The 23,357-nt window shown below is 30.7% G+C and overlaps 2 protein-coding genes and 1 pseudogene across 2 annotated transcripts; 2 read left to right on the top strand and 1 right to left on the bottom strand.

The window, feature by feature from the left end:
* Positions 1 to 10,199: 10,199 nt before the first annotated feature.
* On the bottom strand, positions 10,200 to 11,217 carry LOC124839717 (BES1/BZR1 homolog protein 2 pseudogene; annotated as a pseudogene).
* A 3,075-nt stretch (positions 11,218 to 14,292) lies between these two features.
* LOC124839712 (borneol dehydrogenase, mitochondrial-like) lies at positions 14,293 to 15,274 on the top strand. Its single transcript, XM_047315618.2, has 2 exons — positions 14,293 to 14,403; positions 14,503 to 15,274. The coding sequence occupies exons 1-2, from the start codon at positions 14,363 to 14,365 to the stop codon at positions 15,272 to 15,274; spliced, it is 813 nt and encodes a 270-aa protein (XP_047171574.1). The 5' UTR covers positions 14,293 to 14,362.
* A 6,490-nt stretch (positions 15,275 to 21,764) lies between these two features.
* Positions 21,765 to 22,941, top strand: LOC124839711 (borneol dehydrogenase, mitochondrial-like). Its single transcript, XM_047315617.2, has 2 exons — positions 21,765 to 21,852; positions 21,952 to 22,941. The coding sequence occupies exons 1-2, from the start codon at positions 21,812 to 21,814 to the stop codon at positions 22,721 to 22,723; spliced, it is 813 nt and encodes a 270-aa protein (XP_047171573.2). The 5' UTR covers positions 21,765 to 21,811; the 3' UTR covers positions 22,724 to 22,941.
* The last annotated feature ends 416 nt before the right edge of the window (positions 22,942 to 23,357 follow it).

Here is a 23,357-nt window from a genome sequence, read left to right as displayed (position 1 = left end):
TTATTGTGTAAACATAAAATATATATGTTTGTGTAGGATCAATGTAAACCTATGTGGTAAAATATGTGATTGAGGTTTGAAGATGCTCTATTAAGCTAGAGAACAAATTTAGATGCGTGGACTTTTCAAATTGCAAAAGTTAGGCTAAGTTCATGAACATTGCGAGTCTTCTTTCCATTATTTCTACTATTCACGAAAACATAATCACGTGAGTGATCATTTGAGAACAAAAATGATTTTGTACGCAATTGTGATTTCACATTCATCCTTTCAGTTCATATAAAGTCACATCTCTATGTACGTTTTTCTTTCTTCACAGATATTATTTGAAAATATAATAGTTTTTCTTAGCGTAACATTTAAATCCATATTCACTTTTACCCCTAGTCAATAGCATATCTTCATCTACACCATAAGAAAACGTTAAACTAATTTTCAAATATTGATAAGTTAAATTTTGAGACTATTGTAGTAAACTTAACTTTAGTATCATGCAAAATATTTTTTTAAATATTTAAAAAATATAATCCTTTTAGATGATTTATACGTTGATTAGTCTATTTAACTAATTTTAGGTCGACTTTAACTATGTTTTATTTTTTAATAAATAAATATTTATATTAATATTAGATTTTACTTTTTTAATAAATAAATATTTATATTAATATTAGATTAATGTCGATTAAGTTGATGTTGATAGATATTAATAATAAAATTTATTTCATATTAGACATGAATAGAATCGGCTTAATTAATTCTAAAATCACACTAATTATTTTTATGAATTGCTAACATAAATGATAATGTGATCAATTGATTTCTAGAATAATCTTGCAACTTATCAAGACTTTGTGTTAGGGTAACTATGCATCATACATAACCTTTAAAATGCGAGCAAATAAAAGGATGGCAAACCGACATTGACTTGTTACTCAAATAAAAAGTAATCTAAATTCTAACGTATTGAATTTCCACGTGTTACTTTGCTAAAAGATGTTTGATTAGTACAAGAAAATAAATATCTAGAGTCGCTCAAAAGTTGATGCTGACTAATCAGTTAATAATGCTAGATTTGTGTTACATGTGCAATGGATTCTCAAATCATATCAATTCATCGATGTTGATTTTTGAAAGTCACTCTAGGCAATGTTATTAAGTCATTTGTTAAATCATTACTATTTTTCTTTTTAAAAATTATCTGTGATTACAATAGTTTATAATTGGTGAAGCTGCATTAATATGTTTTTATTTTAAAATTTATTTAATTTACTATTGACTTAGTTAATGTTAAATGAAATATAATTATAATTTTAATTTAAGTTGGGTTGGTGTAACAAATAAATGATTGTAATTAAGAAAAAATTATCATATAGCCCTTTCCTTCTCATAAAAAAAACACTTATACAATAAAACAATACAATAAAAGGCTAATGAATTGAATTACAAGAAGGAAATGAAAGTGAGAAGATGAAAACAATCAGTTTATAATATATCCCTTATACTATTAGGGGATATTAATATCATTTTATTAATAAAAACTTTAAAAATTATTTGTTCAGATTTATAGCTTTTATATATATATATATATATATATATATATATATATATATATATATATATATATATATAACAAAACAAAATTTTTTGAGATGTGTATGTTTTTCAAAATTTCTAAATTTCAGAATTAGAAAAATATCTAAAAAGGTATAAAATAACTCAAAATATTATAAAAGAAGAAGAAATAATGAAATTAAGAAGAAAGGAAAATAAAAGAATATTGATTTTGGTATGTTTTGAAATGAAGATACAACTCTCTATTTATCAAAAAGTAAAAAAAACATTAAATGTTTTAGTAGATAAAAATACTCTTTTATATATCATAAATTCTAAGTTTTAAGGTTAAGGGTATTTTAATAATTTTCATTCTTAAAACTAAAAAAAACAGAAACCCTCTAAACCCTTATTTACCTCTCTCTTTCATCTCAACATTTTTTTCTTTCATTTCTCTCACTCCAACTTTTTCTCTGTCATCTCTACTGTCCTAATTGAAAAAAAAAAATCAGAAACACTTATCGTTAAACAATTTGTCTATGTAAAGAGTTGAGTCATTGACATATTCACCTTCAGGCAAAGATTTATTCAAGATCTCTTCAATTTCACCATCTTCACTAACCTGTCTAATTTCATCATCTACATATGTTGAATCATCATCTCTAAAAAGACACTCCCGGCCAATTACCAATTCTTTTGGATCTCATTATGCTTGTGAAAATTAGATAAAATTATATACGCACAAAAATTATAAAATGAAAACTCATTATAAAATCATTTTTTGTAAGAAATTGTTTAACAACAAATGTTTCTGATTTTTTTTTTCAGGCCAATTATCAATTCCTTTTATCTTATTATGCTTGTAAAAATTAGATAAGACAAAAATTATAAAATGAAAACTCATTACAAAATTATTTTTTGTAAGGAATTGTTTAACTGCGAGTATTTCTGATTTTTTCCAGGTCAATTACCAATTCGTCTATGCTTGTGAAAATTATATAAAATTAGATAAGACAAAAATTATAAAATGAAAACTCATTATAAAATCTTTTTATGTAAGATTGTTTAAGTGTTATTTTTTTCAGTTGAGAATTGGGTTTTTTTTTTTAAATTTTGACAATGAATATTATTAAAATATCCTTAATCTTAAAACTTAGAATTCATAATATATAAGAATATTTTTGTCTACTAAAATCCGATACACATTACTAAAATATACCAACTGAAAAATAGATGTGCGTGCGTGTTAGCAAACCCAATATATATATATATATATATATATATATATATATATATATATATATATATATATATATATATATATATATATATATATATATAATACCGTATGTCCAAACTATATATATTTGAATTTACAAGGCAAAATTATATTATATATCCTTTTAAAAACGCTTTTATTTCAAATAAATTAAAATCTAATAAATATTAATATCGAAAGAAAGAAAAATGTTACATATATTGATTATAATATTTTATTTCTGGTTTATATTATATGTTTGTGCTTTACCCACTCGAAACCACTGAAGCCATATATCTCTTTTAATTGTGTTTTGGCCGACACATTTTAATAATTTTTCACTAGATGTTAAAATAGTGTACCATTTTTTCAATTACTTTATATTAAGAATATCCTATCTCAAATGCCACGCAAATAATGAGAGCATCGTGCATAAAAATCTTTTCAATTTTAATTATAAATTTAGATACCTTAGATTTTCCCTTTTCACACTACTCCGTGGCAATTCACACTATAGTACGAAAAGAAATAACTGATCATGATTTAAATATATTGTTAAAATTTGTATGATTTAAATATGTTGTTAAAATTTGTATATTTTCAGAATTTTCTTTCTAAAATATATTTCAACAAACTTTTTTCTTAGCTCTTAAAATTCTTTATTTTATATTTTATTTCTAAGTTTTTTAATTATTTAAGTGATATATAAAATAATTTTTTTATAGAAATTTCACCGTACTATTTAAATTTTTAGGGTTTTGATACAATTATATTTTCTTAGTAATAGTTATTAAGATATTTTCATGTCATTACTTTTTCAAAATAATAATAAAAGTATCATATAATTTAAGTTAGTCTCTAATTAATTAACTTTTTTTATTTAAATTTAAAGTTATAATTGATTTCATTAAAAATTGGTTATCATTGTTGAAATATTTGAATGTAAAGTTTGATGTTTAAAATTATGAAAAATTATGAAAAATTAAAATTATATGTATTACATTTCAGTGAAAAGTATAAGAATAATAATATACTATTGCTTAAAAAATTGGGTATCGTTGTTAAAACATTTAAAGGTAATGTTTGGTGTTTGAAATTCTAGAAATTAAAATATATAATATATTCTAATGAAAAGTATGGAATGATACTGTAATATTTATTTTTTAAGACTTTTTAAATAATATTTTTAATATAAATAAAAATATAACTAGTTTGAGATTAAATTAAAATGTGAAAAGACTTCTTAATAAAATAAAGATGATAATAAGTTCCGTAATTTTTTATAAATAGTATTATAAAAGTTGTCCATCGGATTTTGTGAGAATAAAACCATAGCAATGCTTTGATTGCTTTTATTGAAAATATATGATCACAATTTTTTAATAGTTTATTAAAGTATTGTTCTTATATATGTAATAAGTTCACATAACTTAGCAATAAAAACAATTTAAATATATTTTCCACTTCAGTCTTTTAAAACAACTTTTAAAAACAATAAAATTGATATTTAAAAATAAAAATAGCTCAAATACAGCAAATCATCTTAACAATATATATTATTTTAATAAATTTATTAAGATCCAATAGCTGTCAAAGTTATATTAATAGTAATAGTAATAATAATGGAATATAAAGTAAATAAAAAATCAGATATCAAATGACCAAAACAAGAAAAATTACATGGAGAAAAAAATATATTTAAGTGATTGTTTAAATAAAATATAGGTTTAATGTCTCAATAGATCCCTATTTTTGTTCAGAATTTGAAATAGGTCCCTTTATTTTTTGACGTCTCAATTAGGTCCTTATTTTTGTTAATTTGATGCAAATAAATCCTTTCCGTCAATTTCATCAAACGACGTTAATAAATGTGTGACGTGGCCTTACACGTGTCAATACTGTCCTCAGGCCACGTCACACATTCATTAACGCCGTTTGATGAAATTGACGGAAATGATTTATTTGCATCAAATTAACAAAAATAAGGACCAAATTGAGACGCCAAAAAATAAAGGGACCTATTTCAAATTCTGAACAAAAATAGGGACCTATTGAGACATTAAACCTAAAATATATCAAGAAAATACATTGGGGATACTTTTGACTTTTTCTTATGTACATTATGAATGAGCTGTATTCAATAAATCATCACACATTCATCTTTTGACTTCCCACCTGTAAGTAGCGATGGGTAGGCCAAGCTTTTTTCAATAAAACCATTTTCTTAATTCTTTAACTTTTATTTGTAAAAGGTTACATAATTATTATTAGTATCCAATAGTTATAAATAAGTAACGTCTAATGATGCCATATTACGTTACCGTGCTCTGAGTTGTTAAAATAGTCATGACAAAGAGTCAATCTGCCTCAAAACAAGTTGAGTCAGGTTAGGTTTTAAAAAATTGTATTTTCTTTTATGCGAGTCAGATTTCAATCCGACTCATTTAAATCTGATTCATGTAGATTGAACCCGTAGTGGATCGGGTTGGCCCACCAACCCACCTACCTAATTTTATTGGGTGTTACTCCCTCCACCCCCACACGTCTCTTCCTCCACCTCCCCAATTTTCTAAAATGCCAATTATATCCTTCTAAAATGACAATTATATCCTCAAAAGTTAAAATTTTTTATTTTTATTATTTTAATATTTTAATTTATTTAAAACTTCTGATTTACTTCCCTCTGCACCTCTTCCTCTCTTCCATTTTCGTTTACCTTTCTCTCTTCCGTTAAGCTTCTTCTCCACCTATAACAAATTCATATTTTAACAAATTCATATTTTAACAAAATTATTACGTTTAAAAACTAACCATATATAACATTTAAAATTATAAATTTAAATATAAATTACTGTAAATAAAATAAACAAATAAAATAAAAACGAAACGTAAAAGGAACACTGCCTCTGGACGGATGACATCCTTCAACGGATGTCAACATCCGTTGAAGGCAAAACGGATGTCAACATCCGTTGAAGGCAAAACGGATGTCGACATTCGTTTTGCCTTAAACGGATGTCGACATCCGTTTTTCCTTAAACGGATGTTGACATCCGTTGAAGGATGTCATCCGTCCATAGGCAGTGTTCCTTTTACGTTTCGTTTTTATTTTACTACGTTTTGCGGCTCATGCAAGGATTATAGGCTTGGATATTAAAAGGATTATTGGAAGTATGGGAAGGATTTAGGGTTTAGGATTATTGGAAGGATTATGACTACGTACCTGGAGAGGAACCACGACAAGGACACTACACCATAAACGCACTGCACCACGTACTGCACCGAGAACAAGAAGAAGATTGTTTGATAATTCTTTTCACGATCACCAAGCTTTGTAGAAAAATATTTTACTCATACAAGAAACTACGTAGGTTATCAGTGAAATATGTTATAAATGAATAAAATTAAAAAACAACAATTTTAAAAATAAAATTTTACTGAGGGGCAAAATAGTAAAGGAAAGGTGGAGGAAGGGGCAAAATAGTAAAGGGGAGGTGGAGGAAGAGATGTGTGGGGGTGGAGGGAGCAACACCCAATTTTATTTGAGAGTTGTTCCCTTCACCACCGCCAACCGCTCCCTGCACCTGCCCATACGTTATTTGCCCTTCTATAAAACGGATGTCAACATCCGTTTCACCTTCAACGGATGTTGACATCCGTAACATCCATTTACATATTTTATATTTTAGTTTATTATTTTTATTTAAAAAAAAAAACTTCAACGGATATGGCCACATCCGTTAACGGATGTGTCACATCCGTTTAATATATTTTTAAAAAGTCTTTTATTTATTATTTAAATAATAATATATAAATTAAAATAATAATTATTATTTTATTAAATAAAATAAAATTAATTTATAAATAATTAAATAATAATTTTTAAAAAATTAAATAATATTTATATATTAATTTAAAATATAAAAAATTAAAAAACTAAAAACTAAAAAACAAAAAAAAGCAACGGATGTCGCCACATCCGTTAACGGATGTGCCACATCCGTACATCCGTTAACGGATGTGGCACATCCGTTTTAATATGTTTATAACAAATTTTTTAATTATTATTTAAATAATAATACATAAATTAAAAGTAATAATAATTATTTTATTAAATAAAATAAAATTAATTTATAAATAATTAAGTAATAATTTTAAAATAATTAAATTATATTTATATATTAATTTAAAACAAAAAAAGTAAAAAAAACTAAACTAGAAAACAAAAAAAGCAACGGATGTCGCCACATCCGTTTTAATATATTTATAATAAATTTTTTAATTATTATTTAAATAATAATACATAAATTAAAATTAATAATAATTATTTTATTAAATAAAATAAAATTAATTTATAAATAATTAAGTAATAATTTTAAAATAATTAAATAGTATTTATATATTAATTTAAAACAAAAAAAATAAAAAACTAAAAACTAAAAAACAAAAAAGGCAACGTCGCCACATCCGTTAACGGATGTAGCACGTCCGTGGAAGAATTTTTTCTTCAACGGATGTTAACATCCGTTGAAGAAAAGGGGTGGGAGTGTAGGATATTTTAAAATATAAAGGATAGTTTTGGAATTTTAAAAAAACATGGTGGTGCAGGGAGCAAAGTGGGGTGGTGTAGGGAGTAAAACCCATTTTATTTTATTAAAATTTAATTTTAGTTTTATAAAAGAATATTTATTATTTTGTTTTTGCTTAAAAAAATTATTAAATTCTTTATTTTAAAAATTAGCGGGAGTGAAATTTAAGAATAAAATTTGTTTACATTTGAATTATAGAAAGTTTGTAATTTTTTTATTTAAAAGAAAATTGTAATTAAGTGAGTCAGTGAGCCAACCCGTTTACCCATCAATCTGTGGTGAATCGGACCAAGTTCAAACTTTTCTGACTCGTTAATAAATGAGTCGGGTTGGGTTGACTCACTAAGTGACCAACCTATGGTGAACCGGGTCGAATCGGGTCAGGTGATTCGTTTTGACAGCTGAATGCTTATATCTTAATTATAAATCAAAATGATAATTTTCTAACAAATTGTAAGGAATGGTGTAGCTATGTATAAAATATCTATGGATAGATTTTAAGAACATTATTTCGTATTGAGAAACACGACTTTAAAATTAAAAGATCCTTTCTCAAAATACGATTTTTACTTTAAACTTTTCTTTATAAAACCTAAGTCAAATTTCATCGCAAAAGTTTATTATCTTTTAATTTTGTTTTTAACTTTTGGCAGTGCTATTTTTAATTTCTTTTATTTGTCGTTCAAAATATTGTTTAATGTCATACTTTTCATGTTTTTTTTATAGGATTGTGACTTGTCACACGATTTGATAGGGACTTTCTTTATCTCACCTAAAGTCAAATTTCATAGCACAATTTTATTATATTTTAATTTTCTTTTTAACTTTTGGCAGTGCTATTTTTAAATTTTTATTTATTTATCGTTAAAAATCTTGTTTATTGTCATATTATAAGATTGTGACTTGTCACACACGATTTGATATAGTGATTTTTTTTAAGCGATCACTTTGTCGTTATTTCGATACCTGGATTAGTAGATTTTAATTGTTGTCAATCATTTTTTTAAGTTTTTTATTTTATGCAATTTAGTTTTTTTTAGAACAATATTTAATGGCATTAATTCATATTTCATGTGTCACCTTATGAATTTTACTTTTAATTTTTTTATTTTGTTTAAAAAAATGTATGATATGACTGCCATAGTATCACATGTGTCATTGTTTGAACAAGTTTAAGATAAAAAATCTTAATTTAATTCTTTTATTTGAATTTTGTATCAGTTTTATTTTCTAAACTCCAACAATTTCATGTCTTTTGAAATTAGGATTAAAACCTTAATATAAATATTATAATTGATATAATGATATTTTTATTAAAATTGATATCTTTATTAATATTTTTAACAAAAGATTAAGTTTTATTTAAATTAATATTATACAATAAACTTTATTTATATTTTGTTTTTAAATTTTAAATATATTTATTTTAAATTATTAAAAATATATTTTAAAATTTTACATTTGAATTTATTATATTGTTATTTTAAAACCAACTCCAACATTTGTACACAAATTATTAATATAAATAAAATTTAAATTATTGATAGAAAAATTTGTCAACAGTCGATAATTAAAATTTCATTTATCGACAAAAAAAATCTATCGATAAATTTGATGGTAATTAAAATTTTATTTACCGATAGAAAAATTTGTCGATAAATGATATATGTTTTATCGATAGATTAATCTATTGATAAAGTCTATCAGTAGTGATATAACTTATTCATTAGTAAAAAAAGGAGTTTCTAACGCACCATATACGCTTCGGTTTTGTACAAACCAAAGCGTATAAAAAGACGGTGGCAGTTTTGTAATAAAAGCCAATGTATACGTCTCGGTTCTCCACTAACTAGTGCCTAAAACAGTAACTGCCTCGGTATCTAAGTGAACCGAAGCATATAACTCTGCGATATTCCCATACTGCCTCAGTTTCCCCTAACCGAGGCGTATGCTTTTTTAATAAACATTTTTTAAGGGATTAGGCATCGGGTGGCAGCACAACCGAGGTAGTAGACTGGATATTGCCTCGGGTTTTAGGGAACCGATTTAGTAGGCCTGGTTTAGGGCAGTAAAAACATATGCCATTGTTTTCCTTCTTCGCGTGTTTCCCCTGCGTTGCTGCCTCCACAACTATGTTGCTTCCTCCTTTGCTGCCTCCAACCACTTCAGACGGTGCCTCCATTTAATCGCGCTGAGGGTGGTGCATCACACTGCCTCCAACGAAGTCGGTGCTCTCTCCACTGCTGCTCCCACCGCTGCCTCCAACGACCACGGTGCCTTCTTTTTTGTCGCGGTGAGGGTTGTGTATCTCGCTGCCTCCAACGACGTTTCTGCGTTTATGCTCCCTACGCCGCCTCCTCCCTTCGCCGCTGCCTTCATATCTTTGGCGCATTGCTCTCCACTTCGCTGCCGGTTAGTTTATATGAGAAGGTGTCCGCTGCCGCAGACAATGAGGAACTCAACGTTGAAGAGAGGAATCTCCTCTTTGTAGCCTACAAGAACGTGATCGGAGCGCGCCGTGTCTCGTGGCGCATCATCTCCTCGATCGAGCAGAAGGAAGAGAGCCGCGACAACGAGGATCACGTCACCGTCATCCGCAACTACCGATCTAAGATCGAGTCCGAGCTCTCCAACATCTGCGACGGTATTCTCAAGCTCCTCAACTCTCGCCTTATTCCCTTGGCTTCCTCCAGCGATTCTAAGGTCTTCTACCTCAAGATGAAGGGCGATTACCACAGGTTCCAAAATCAGGTCTCCAACATCAGGTTCAACCTTTTTTTCCCTTTCCATTTCTTTTTTTTTTACTGATTTCTTGATTCAAATCTATTCAATTTATTATCCAAACTTGTGTTTATGGCTTGTAATTTTCCGAATTCAAGAGTAAGGTCCAAATCATCCATTCCCACCTCGTGTATTCTCTCACCCTCCCAAGGCTTTACTCTACCATTCTCGAATTCAAAATCGGAGACTCCTCTGCCTATCTCTGCAACGAAACCCCACTGTACGCCCTCCTGAGGAGCAATCTGGTGCATAGCGGGTTTCATGAGGTTGAAAGTAGGGGAAGGGGGACCGACGGGGGTCTGATAGTGAAAACTAACCCAACGACTGGAGGTAGAGTCGATGGTGGAAGTGTCGGACTCGTCGCACTCGAGGATGGTGGAAGTCGCAACGTGGCGGCGGCACGAGGGACTAGAGGGGGCGGAGGTGGCGAAAAGAGGGTGGCTGAAGGAAGCGTTGGAGAGGAAATCGAAGTCAGCCTTGCGCTTGGAGGTTCGGGGAGAGGAAAGAGGTGGGGTGACAGGGACGTTGTTGGATATCCTGAGAGGGGGAAGGTTGGCGGGAATTGAAGTTATGTTACGGATGAATGGGATGAGAAAGGAAGAGGGGTTTGTGTCAATGCAAGTGGGGATGGGGAAGGAGGAAGAGGTTGGACTAGCGTGGTAGGAAGGCACTGGACTCGGGAATGACGAAGATTGTGGACTTGGCTGAATCGAGGAACACACACTTGTGTTGGGTGGAGTGCCTCCAATCTCACTTCCTGTTGGTCTCTTGCATCCCTGTGTCAACATAAATGGTAATAATTAATTATCCATTATCGTGGAGAAAGAGTGATTGTAGATCTGAGCCTGTGATGTGATGAGACGAGTGATTACCGAGGTTTACCTTTTTGTAGGTAGTGCCATCTTCTTCCACGATCACACTGAGATGTTCTGTTTTGATGGCATATTTCAAACTAATGCTAGAATCTTTATCCTTTTGATATGCACTAGGCTTTTGATGAAGCGATTGCTGAATTGGATACACTGGGAGAGGAATCATACAAGGATAGCACTTTGATCATGCAACTGCTTCGTGATAACCTCACCCTTTGGACCTCGGACATGCAGCTATTTTAGTTTGCCTAAGTTCGTCCTTCGTGTTTTTTTTTGTATTCTTATCAACAACTTATTTTTGAAATTTACTGTGCTTCCAGGATGATGGAGCAGATGAAATTAAAGAAGGACTCTACTGCCTCGGTTCAAGCTACAACCGAGGCAGTAGAGTGGGACATACTGCCTCGGTTCACGGGGAACCGAGGCATTAAGTCCTACGAATTTTTTTTTTAAAAAAAATAAAAAACTCTACTGCTTCGGTTAAGGTTGAACCGAGGCCAAATCCTCTCCTTTTATGCCTTGGTTCGCACCCGAGGCAAAAAGTAGTTGACTTTTTGCCTCGCCTGGATATGCCTCGGTTCGGGAACCGCTGTCTATAGGCAAAAATAATCGTTGTCGTTTCCTCTTACTGTACTAGTGATTATTGACTGATTTATTGACAATTTTTTTCGTAAATGAAAAGAATAACATATTTCTTGCCCAATCTTGTGTTCAGAGGTTTGCAACCCTTCCTTCATCTTCTTCTTATAGCTTTCAAATGATAAAAAGAGTATTCATTGACCAATTTGTCCATGTAAGCTTGTCTCCAGGATAAATTGCAGTGTCAGTCTCCTACGGTCAAGATCGTCGCTAGTTTATCTATCGCAACTAGACTGACACTAAGATAGTTTAAACTTTTCTGAATCCTTTTATTCTCTCGTATGCCTTTTAAAGATTAAATCATGATAGATATATGTTGATTGGCCATAAGTAATATAGTTGATTTATTTGAGAACAAAACAAGAACTAATTTAGATAAAAATAGCTTTAGTCTATAAAAAGATGTTTAATTATTTTTGGTATTGGTGTCTCTCTCAGAAACGATGGGGGCAAATGTGAGAGATGATCGAGTCACAACCTCAGGTTATGAAGATGGTGATTGAGTTACTAGAGGTTCTGTTTAATAACCACCACTAGTAAAAAAAAGATTTTAACTCATGCATTTGACACTAGTTTAGTTGGAACTGAAGAAAAAAATGGCGCGGTGACATTTTTGTAATTTTTCGTAAAGGTATATGCCTCGGTTCGAAAAGAACCGATACCTAAAATTGGCGTGATGACATTTTTGTAATTTTTCGCAAAGGTATATGTGTCGGTTAAAAAAAGAACCGATGTCTAAAACTGGCGCGATGACATTTTTGTAATTATTGCAAAAGTCTACAACTTTGGTTGTTTAGAGAACCGAGACATAAAATAATTGAATATTTTTTGAGAGAGTTTAGGCATCGATTCTTTATAAAACCGAGGTCATAGACCCTTATTGCCTCAGTTAAAAAAATAACCAAGGTAATATCATCTGTTTATGGTTAAATTTTGCGAACAGATGCATTTTCAAACATCAGCTTTTCTGTTTGTGATGTGCGCCGCTGCTCTATTTCTTCCATTTTCGAAGCCATCCTCTTCAACTTTTCTTGCTTTTTTTCTTTCATTTTACGTTGATTAAGTGCTTAGGTATGATTTTTTTTTCGTTTTGACCGATTGATTTTGTGCACAACTGTTCTTCAGCTCATCGAATAAACGCTTTAGGATGTTCATTTTGTTTCGTTTCAGCCCCAAACTCACCTTCAGGGTTAGTTTCATTTTGGGTTTTTCAAGTTTTCGTTTGGTTGATTATTCTTCATACAACATACACATCAAAATATAGGTATATGTAAAAATTAAAGTATGCTCAAACGAACTAGAAATGAAATGAAAATTTGTATAAAGAACCCAAAAATCATGAAATTCTCTCACAAAAATTTTCAGCTCAAAATTCAAAATGTAACTATGTTAAATATTTTTTTAAAGTTTGAAAAAAACAAAAAAACAATTCCCCATAAATAGAAAACAATGCTTTTTGCGTTTGTTTGTGTTTCTAAGATTTTTTCATATGGTTTATGTGATACAGAAACAATAATTTTTTTAAAATAAAAATATACTTTAGATTACGGTTCTGGTAAAAACTGAGACAAAAAAGGGTCTGTTACCTTAGTTCTGGAACCAACTGAAACAATAAATCTTTTAATTAATTAATTTTAAGGGTCTACGACCTCAATTCAAACTAGAACCAATGTCTAAGTTTTTAATTTTTTTATTTGTTTTATTGTTTCGGGTTTTATGAAGCGATACAAAAAAACTTGACTTTTTATCTCGTCTGAATATACCTCGGTTACAAAATCGCTGTTATAAACCCAAAACAAACCGAAACAATATTCCTTATTTGCAATCCCTTAGTTGCAATGCACTAAAAGTTGTAAAAACGACGATAAAGTTGAAAACTTTTAATTATTAATAGCCATTAAGAAATCATAAACAAAAGAAAGTTACTAAGATGTACAATAAAAATGTGTTTGTATCAGGTGCATTGTCGCAAACAGAAACATCACAAGGAAAGTTAAAAAAAATAAAAATGAATAAGAAACTAATAAAATAGCAAAGATGAGATGAACTTGTGTGTCAGACTTTCTTTTCACCTGATTTGCAAGGAAAGGTAAGAAATAATGTTATGTGTTCAAGTTAATAAATTATTTATGATTTTAAACATGAATGATAATAATAATAAAATTAAAATAGTAATAAAAGTAAATTAAAATTCTTAAATAATAATAATAAAATTATAATTTATTATTTAATTAAATCCATTTATAATAATTTTTAAAAATTTATTTTATCAATCAAACCAATTATATCACTTATAATTTATAAACTTTTTTCTTAATTTCTTTTATTTTAGATTACTTTTTCCTTTTATCTAAACAATTTTACTTACATTTCTTTTTAAATTCATTCATTTCCACTCTCATCTTTCAATCTAAATTTATTAGCAAATTGAAAATTTAATTAGAAGTAGTTGATGTGTTTTTATTTACCATTTTGTTTCAATTTGACATATTCTTTAACGTGATGTCATTTTGAGCATTGTCGTCATATCATAACATTACTTATTGTCAGTGTCATTATAAAAGGCAATAGGTAAAGCCACTCTCTTCGTCTTCGTCTGGCGCTGGAACATGCAACCTTTCAAATCTGAGAAAAACCAGTGAGAGAGAGCTTCAGCATCAGATACAAGAGTCATGGGAAGTTTTTCACCAGTCTCTTCTTCAGTTGCCAGAAGGTATCTCAACTCAAACCAACCCAAAAACCCGTCACCATTTTCTTGTTTCTAATTTAAAATGCAATTATCCATCGTAACTGTGATTTGATTGGAAAACAGATTAGAAGGGAAGGTGGCGTTGATCACAGGTGGAGCAAGTGGCATAGGGGAGTGTACGGCGAGACTGATGGCGAAGCATGGAGCCAAAGTAGTCATCGCTGATATCCAAGACGAATTAGGTCACTCTGTTTCCAAGGAAATAGACTCCTCCATCTACGTCCACTGCGACGTCACAAAAGAGGAACACGTGGAACATGCAGTGAACACAGCCGTTTCTAGGTTCGGGAAACTAGACATCATGCAAAACAATGCAGGGATCATGGGAGTGTGGAACCCCAGCATTGTGCACAACAAAATGTCCGATTTCCAGGAAGTGATTAACGTCAACTTGGTCGGCGTCTTCCTCGGAATGAAGCATGCGGCGAGGGTAATGGCCCCTTCTCGACGTGGCAGCATAATCGCCACCTCAAGCGTGTGTGGTAGCATAGGTGGCATGGCTTCGCACGCTTACACGTGCTCGAAGCATGGCGTTCTGGGGCTGGTGCGAAACGCTGCAGTGGAGCTTGGACCCTTGGGAATACGCGTGAATTGTGTGTCTCCTTACGCAGTTCCAACGGCGATGAGTAAGAAGTTTCTGAAAACTGATGATGAGGGGATTGCTGCACTTTATTCGAATCTGAAAGGTGTTACTCTGAAACCCCAAGATGTGGCTGAAGCTGTGGTTTACTTGGCGAGTGATGAGTCGAAGTATGTTAGTGGTCATGACCTTGTTGTGGATGGAGGGTTCAGTGTGATGAATGCTGGTTTGTGCTCGTTTGGGCAACCGGTGTAGGTTTTTTCTTTCTTTTGGTTTTTGTTGTTTGCATTGCTGTGTTGAATAACAGTCATCAACCTAGTTCGTTAACCCATGGTTGTAATGGAGATAAAATGATTGAAGGTAAAGTTAATTTAACTAGCGATCCATATATTCTATTTCACAAATATTCCGACTCAATAAATAAAATTAAATGAACCAAAATCAATCAAAATATTTTAATATAAGAACTAAATTATTAATTAAACTTATTATATTCAAAAATACATTCGTATGGGCTATTATTATACCAATACATATAATTTACTTTATTTTATTTTTAACTTAAAGTACTAATACATGTTATTATAATAAGACATCATTATATACTATCTCATATTATCCTATATAGAAAAGAACATGATCGTTTCTGAATTTGAATTCCCAATAGACATAATAGAAATAAATCAGAGAGAATGTGAAATAAGACAAAATGAAAACATTACAATCTAGCATATCGATAAGTTAAGTGAAGATTTGTGATAAAGATGTTAATCTTTGACAATAATTAGAGTTTTAATTTAACAATCAAGAGAATTCTCTTTCAAAGAATGCAAATGTTTATAATATGACTAAAAAAATGTTTACATCAGCTTTTTGTACCTTTATATATAGGCACATAAATTTAAAGAAACCTAGAAATCCTAAAATAAAGCTCAAAATCCAAAACACATATAACAAAAAACGAAAATTACACACCCAAACTTTTGTCTAACGAGGCCCGCTCATTCAGTAAGCACAAACTAATGAATTTAATATTATGTAAAATTAATGTAAAATTACAATTTATTTAATTTTATAAATTATTCTTCAACTATAATCATGATCTTCATGTTCTTTAAGTTCCCATAAGAATTAAGAAACCATGTTTTGATCTTTAACCTCGCCGCAGATCCTTTGAATTGCAAATGCTTTTACTCAATTTCTTTTCATATATGTTCTTCAAAAGATAGTTCTCTATCACTATGTTTTTATATAATTTATTATAGGGTTGAATACTATTTTAGTTCCTAAACTTCGACCTGAAATTGGAATTCGTCTGTATCCAAAACTTTAATGCATTTTAATTCTTAAACTTTAAAATGAATGAATATATAGTTTGTTTAATTCAACAATATTAGTTTAGTTTCTTGGGCTTCAATTTAATACATTTTGGTCACTTTAAAATAATGAATATGATTTTTTAATTTAACGACATTAATTTTTTAGATTTGTTAAATGAGTTCAGCCTCGCATTTGAATTGAAATGTGTAAAACAGTGTATATAACTCAAAAATTAACGTGAGATGTGTTTGACACATCAACAAAATTTAAAACAACTAAAAATACTATATTAATTCATTGAGAGACTAAAATATACCAAACTTTAAGATTTCATTATATCTTATATCAAACATATTATTATCAAATTGGAATTTTATTATATCTTATACTAAAATTTGAGATTTATTATATATTATATCAAAACTAAAAATAAATTCTAATTCTGAGTTGAAGTTTAAGAAATAAAAATATATTTAATATTTTATTATATCCTATATCAAAAGCACTATTATCATATACTTTTCTTTTTCGTAGTTGCATTACTTGTCCTTTTGTATAACTTTTGAAACATCCACCCCCATATTCTCAAATAGGTTGCATAACACAGCTCCACCAACTCCCAAACTTTTCTCTTTTTCTATGCTAGCACGCACTTGCACTAGCCAGGGATTTTAGCGATATTTAACGAATCTGGATTAAGAGCTTGGTGGTGATTGAGGCCTATATATGAATATGAAATTATATAAAATACAGAATTAAAATGGTGAGTAAATAATTAATGATGCATACTAGAATACCAAATACGTTATTTAACGTCGTGTTTGAATGATTTTAAAATAATTGGACATTTTATAATAGAATAAAAGAAAATAGCAAACATTCACCAGTCACACACCATTCATTTTTCTTTTTCAAACAATCCAATTATACATTCATGTGATTTTATTTATTCTACTTTTTACTATTCATTTATTTTTCAATTATGCAGCTTTGTGTATTATTAATCTTTGCTAGTTCCCCTACTTTTGGGTTTATTTTCCTTACTTGCAGCACAAAATTTGTATTGCACCTAAATTTCCCTCAATTCCTTACCCTATCCAGTAGATCCTACCAACTTACTCATCACTTATTAGTAATTCTTTATATGATTATGGTACCTCTTGATTCCTAATAACAATAGGATGGTTATTTGTGATAAGTAATCATTAGTACAAAATCAGCCTCTCTCAATTTAAGTCTGTTTCAAAAAAAAAAAATTTAATAAATGTGCGATGACATTTTACTAAATAAAAGTGCATGCTTTAAATTTGTTAATATCATAATAAACATAAATTTTGGTTTTAAGTATGTTGGAATACATTTAGACTTAAATTTTTGTATCCGTTGAGTTTCTTAACATACTTAAATAAATATTATAAGTATTTTCTAATACAATAAGACTTTAATTTTGTATATGTTAATTTGTTATTAGATCTAAATCTAGGATTAACCTAAATGAAAACTTTTTCTTTACTATGTTCACTTTCTTCTTCTGTTCAAAACAGAAGACTCCTTTCTTTACTTTTTTTCAACCTTTAGAATTTTTTTCTTCTCTCTATTCTTCTCCATGTCCAACTCCAACGCTTTTGCATCCAAGTCCGATGGAAAGTGTTGTCCACCTTTATTTTTGGGCGAGATCTCCCCGTCTCTGCGTCGAAGGGCAGGCGTGTCGTAGTCGCTGTGTTGTCTCTCACAGGCCTTCGCGTCGCCTCTTGTAGACCATCGCGTTGTATCTTGCAAGTCGCCTCGTCGCCTCTCGATCTGGCCGCCACATTGCCTCTCGTAGAATCTCACGCTGTCGTTGTTGTTGTCGCATCTTGCCACTTTCGACATCGCCTTTTGCATTACCGTTGCCATTGTCGCCGTCTGTTAGTGATTTTTAGGGTTGAGAATTTTTAGAGTTTTAGGATTTTATGAGCATTTCTGGTGACTTTAATTTCTCTACCCCTATTTTTTTTTTGTATTATGTTGTTTAAAAAAATATCATTGAATTTTTATTGTATTTGTTTGGTTGTGAAGATGAATTGAATTGGAATAATTATTGATTGTGAAGATCTATTTATGTTGTATTATATTCCAATTTGATCATTATTGTGGATGGAACTTTAATATAAGAAAGATGAATCTTATGATGTAAGTCTATTCATTCATAACATATTTAAAATTTAAGTACGTTGCTTAATAACATATTTAAAATTTAAGTCTATTATTTCATAACAAATTTAAAATTTAAGTCTGCCGAATCTAAGTTTGTTCTAAAACAGACTTAAAAAGCTTAAAATAACAAACTTAATTTTTGAAGCGGGCAAACTCAGCTTGACCTTTGGCCCCTTTGGTTCCTTTGGTCTTTATTGTCTCGACCTACAACTTAGATTAACTCAATTCAACCTTAAACTCATCCATAATAGTTTGGTTAAATCTTTGATCGGGCCAACTCAAATTGATATTTAGTACTGACTTATCTTAACCTTTGAATTAATGTTGTATTCACTTGGGGGTGATTAGGGGAGATGATTTGGGGGAGAATGATTGAATGAATTTAAGTGGATTTGAGAGTAAATTTTTTTGTGTTTACTTTAGTGGATTTGGAGGTAATTGAGAGTGGATTTAGAGGTAAAGTTTGTGAGAATTATTGTAGCATTTGATTGATGTGACAGTTTTAAAAAATTTGTTTAATTGGTAGAAATTGAAGATTATCAAAATGCCCATATTTATTAAAGTAATATAAAATGATAATTGCTAATGTTATATTTAATTGTAAAAATGTTTATAAATAGTAAAAAATTAAAAATAATGATTAAAATTAATTTTTAAAAAGTAAAAAAATTATAATTTAGTAAAATGAATTTATTTGTTATGGAAGTGAGATTCAATAATTTTGAAGTAAAATGAATTTAGTAAAATGAATTCATCAATTATTTATTGTGTCATATTGAGTATTTTAACTCGAAATTTTCTCTATTTCTTTTTGGAAAATGTCTCTTTAACAACTTTTTTTGACAAATTTTTAACAACAATTTATGTGGTAGCATGTGATTGGTCCGTTTCAAATATACAGACCAATAAAATAGTGACACATCATCTGTTGTCAAAAAGTTGTTAAAAATAGTTGTTAAAATATCATGTCCTTCTTTTTATCTCTTTCTTTGGATGAAGTTTTGTTGTACAGATACAATTTATCTTTTGGACCATGATATTTTAACAACTTTTTGACAATGGATTATGTGTCACTGTTGTATTGGTCCGTGTATTTGAAACAGACCAATCAGAAGCTACCACATAAACAATTGTCAAAAAATTGTCAAAAAAAGTTGTTAAAAGAAAGTTTTCCTTATCTTTTTGGTTTCATAAAGTGTCATAATTTCTTCTTTTATTCACTTAACTAAACACTACCCAACTTAACTTAAGCTAGAAAAACATTAATCCCATGCAAAGACCACAATGTGTTCCTTTCAGTAAATTCTCCCGTGAAATCTTCTTTCTCCCTCTTCCTCAGCACTGAAATCACATCTTTTTATCCATGCAAATATCATACACTTTCACTTTTTCTTTAACAGCACACTACAAAATCTAACAACCCATGCATGAACTATTATTACTCCAACTTTTCTCCTCTACAAACTCTCTCCGTAAACTCTTCAAGCACAAACATTCTTCACATTTTTCTTATTTTCCTCACCAACACATTGCATGAAAACTCTCTGCCATGCATAATTATCTATCTTCATTACGCTTTATATCTGTATAAAGCCTTTCTCAGACCAAATCACGTAGATTATACTCTTACATTGTACCCACACTACCCCTTTCTCATATTTTCTTCATTCAACTCAACAAAACCCTAATTTTACTCAACAAAACCTTCTTACCTTAGTCTGGCTTTTGTACCAAACTAGTCAAATTTGCCTGCCATATTACAAAAATAGGCAAATTTTGACCAAATCGTTAGGGGTCAGAATGACTTCTAATGAAGAAGTCGTGCCCCCTGCACGACTTCACACTGTTCATTTGACCAGTGTTGAAGTCGTGCACCCCAAAAACGACTTCATGATGTTGTAATCGATTACAACGTGTTAAAGTCGTGCTCCCCCTGCACAACTTCACCTTTGTAGGCAGAAATGACACTAGTAATCGATTACACTGTAGTAGTAATCGATTACCAGGAGGTGCAAGGGAAAAAACTTCCTGGTAATCGATTACCACAAGATTGTAATCGATTGCCAGAGTGTTCGGTTGGTGAATGAAATTTTTGTTGTCAGTTTACATATTTGTTGTGTTGTTTGTGTTATACGAAAAAAGAAATTGTCGTTATGATTTAATGAATGCAGAAAAATTTAATAAAAACATAAACGAAAATTGATATGAAATATTAGTAAGAAATATTAATAGTAATATATTAATTATTGATTGGATTACAAATTGGTAAGATTAATAAATAACTATTGGCGAAATGTGTATATTGCTATGACATGCAATGATATATAAGTCAAAAAAATGCTCTTACTAAAAAATGGATCAATCCACTCCAGATAAGTAAAAAAAAATGCTCTTACTGCCTCAACCAAGGTCATCATCATAGGAGAAATTGTCCATTTCGTCAATAATTATTTGCGAGGGAATTAGCGCAAATCTCCTCTTGATAGCGAGATGAAAAAAAGAACCTCATCTCGCAAATCATCGCATTTCTTTACTCGCAAATCAGCGGAAACGAACAATTTGTGTCTCGCAAATCATCACCCTCTTTTCTTTATAAACAACGTTTCACCTTTAAGTGAACACAGTGTAAATGACTCAACTCATAACCTAGATCACCTTAGTATTTAACTTGCATCGGCTCAACTTAATTTTTTAAACTGATTCTACTTGGATCTTCTTTCTAGTATATGTTAGTTTGATTTGTCGACCATACCAACTTAATTCGATTATTGGACTGGATGATTGCAATTCAATCGTCAACCTGACACTCGATTCATTCTTTGACTTCACTGACTATTTTTGCTTTTGTTACCTTTCAATTTGTGAGACTTTTCTTTTAAGAGCAAAACCATGTCTTTCCTAAAGAGTAAGTCTAAGTGACACGAGACTTCTACTCTCTGTACACATTATACGTAATGATAAACTTAAATTGTTCAATATTTTAATATTTAAATAAAACTAATATTATTTTGTAAATTTTAATTTCAAAATATATATTTTTTTATAATGAAAATTTATCTTAAGAGGCAAATTCAATTACTTTATTTAACAAAATTTGAAATATAAATTATTTTAATTATTTTATCTAAACACAATATTTAAAAATGATGAAAATTTAATTACAAATAATTTAAATATCATGAATCTCTTTTGTATAAATAGGAGAAGTGGAAGAAAGAAAAACGTACCACACCTCACCGAAGAAGCTGTGTGGTTGAAAAACAAACTGCGAGAATAATGGGAAGTGTTTCACTAGTGTCCTCTGCAGTAGCCAGAAGGTATCTCAACCCAAACCATCCCAACATCTCTTCACCATTTTCCTTTTTGTTATAGTGAAAACATATATCCATCGTAACTGTGATTTGATTGGAAAACAGATTAGAAGGGAAGGTGGCGTTGATCACAGGCGGAGCAAGTGGCATAGGGGAGTGTACGGCGAGACTGATGGCGAAGCATGGAGCCAAAGTAGTCATCGCTGATATCCAAGACGAATTAGGTCACTCTGTTTCCAAGGACATAGACTCCTCCATCTACGTCCACTGCGACGTCACAAAAGAGGAAGACGTGGAACATGCAGTGAACACAGCCGTTTCTAGGTTCGGGAAACTAGACATCATGCACAACAATGCAGGGACCATAGAAGTGTGGAACCCCAGCATTATTCACAACAAAGTGTCCGATTTCCAGGAAGTGATTAACGTCAACTTGGTCGGCGTCTTCCTCGGAATGAAGCATGCGGCGAGGGTAATGGCCCCTTCTCGACGTGGCAGCATAATCGCCACCGCAAGCGTGTGTGGACGCATAGGTGGCGCGGCTTCGCACGCTTACACGTGCTCGAAGCATGGCGTTGTGGGGCTGGTGCGAAACGCTGCAGTGGAGCTTGGACCCTTGGGAATACGTGTGAACTGTGTGTCTCCTTACGGAGTTCCGACGGCGATGAGTAAGAAGTTTCTGAACACTGATGATGAGGGGATTGCTGCACTTTATTCGAATCTGAAAGGTGTTACTGTGAAACCCGAAGATGTGGCTGAAGCTGTGGTTTACTTGGGGAGTGATGAGTCGAGGTATGTTAGTGGTCATGATCTCGTTGTGGATGGAGGCTTCACTGTGGTGAATGCTGGTTTGTGTGCGTTTGAGTCACAAGTGTAGCTCTTTTTGTGGTTTTGATTGTTTGAATCACTGTGTTGAATAACATTCACCAGCCTACTTCGTTAAGCTGTGCTTGTAATGGTGCAGAAAGTGATTAAGGGTAATTGCTTTGTCCCCTTATGGTGAATATGTTTGTATCCTTTTACTGCTGTAGCACATGTCGATCACTTCCACAACAAAGAGTTCTTTTACATATATAAATACTCATTTTATGTCTTCATGAACAATTTAAACAAACAATTTAAAAAAATTATATATATTTAATTAATACAGCTTCTCCGTCAAAATCATAACATGACAAAAATGAATTTATTTTCAAACTAATCATTCCAAAAACATGACAAAAATGAATTCATTGATCATTCTTACTTTCAATCTAATCGTCCAAAAAAAAAACAAACTTCGAGAGAAAAATTAAATAGAGATATATGGTTAGATGCTTCACGTTTGGATCCTTAGCCAAGTAAAAGCCAATAAAATATCCAAAATACACATGGACTTATTTGTGTTTCTCTGGCATCATCATCAATAATATTACTATATTTGTGCAATTTGATATTTTTTCTTTCCACTTTTGGTTCTCCTTTGGTTGAATTTTTCATAAAAATAAATTCATTTAAGAAAATTACCTAAC

This window comes from Vigna umbellata, chromosome 3, assembly GCF_029865625.1.
Source record: "Vigna umbellata cultivar VRB3 chromosome 3, Vumbellata_1.0, whole genome shotgun sequence".
Lineage (NCBI taxonomy): Eukaryota > Viridiplantae > Streptophyta > Magnoliopsida > Fabales > Fabaceae > Vigna > Vigna umbellata.
Note: the sequence above shows the minus strand (reverse complement) of the source record. Positions and strands in the feature narration are given on the sequence as shown.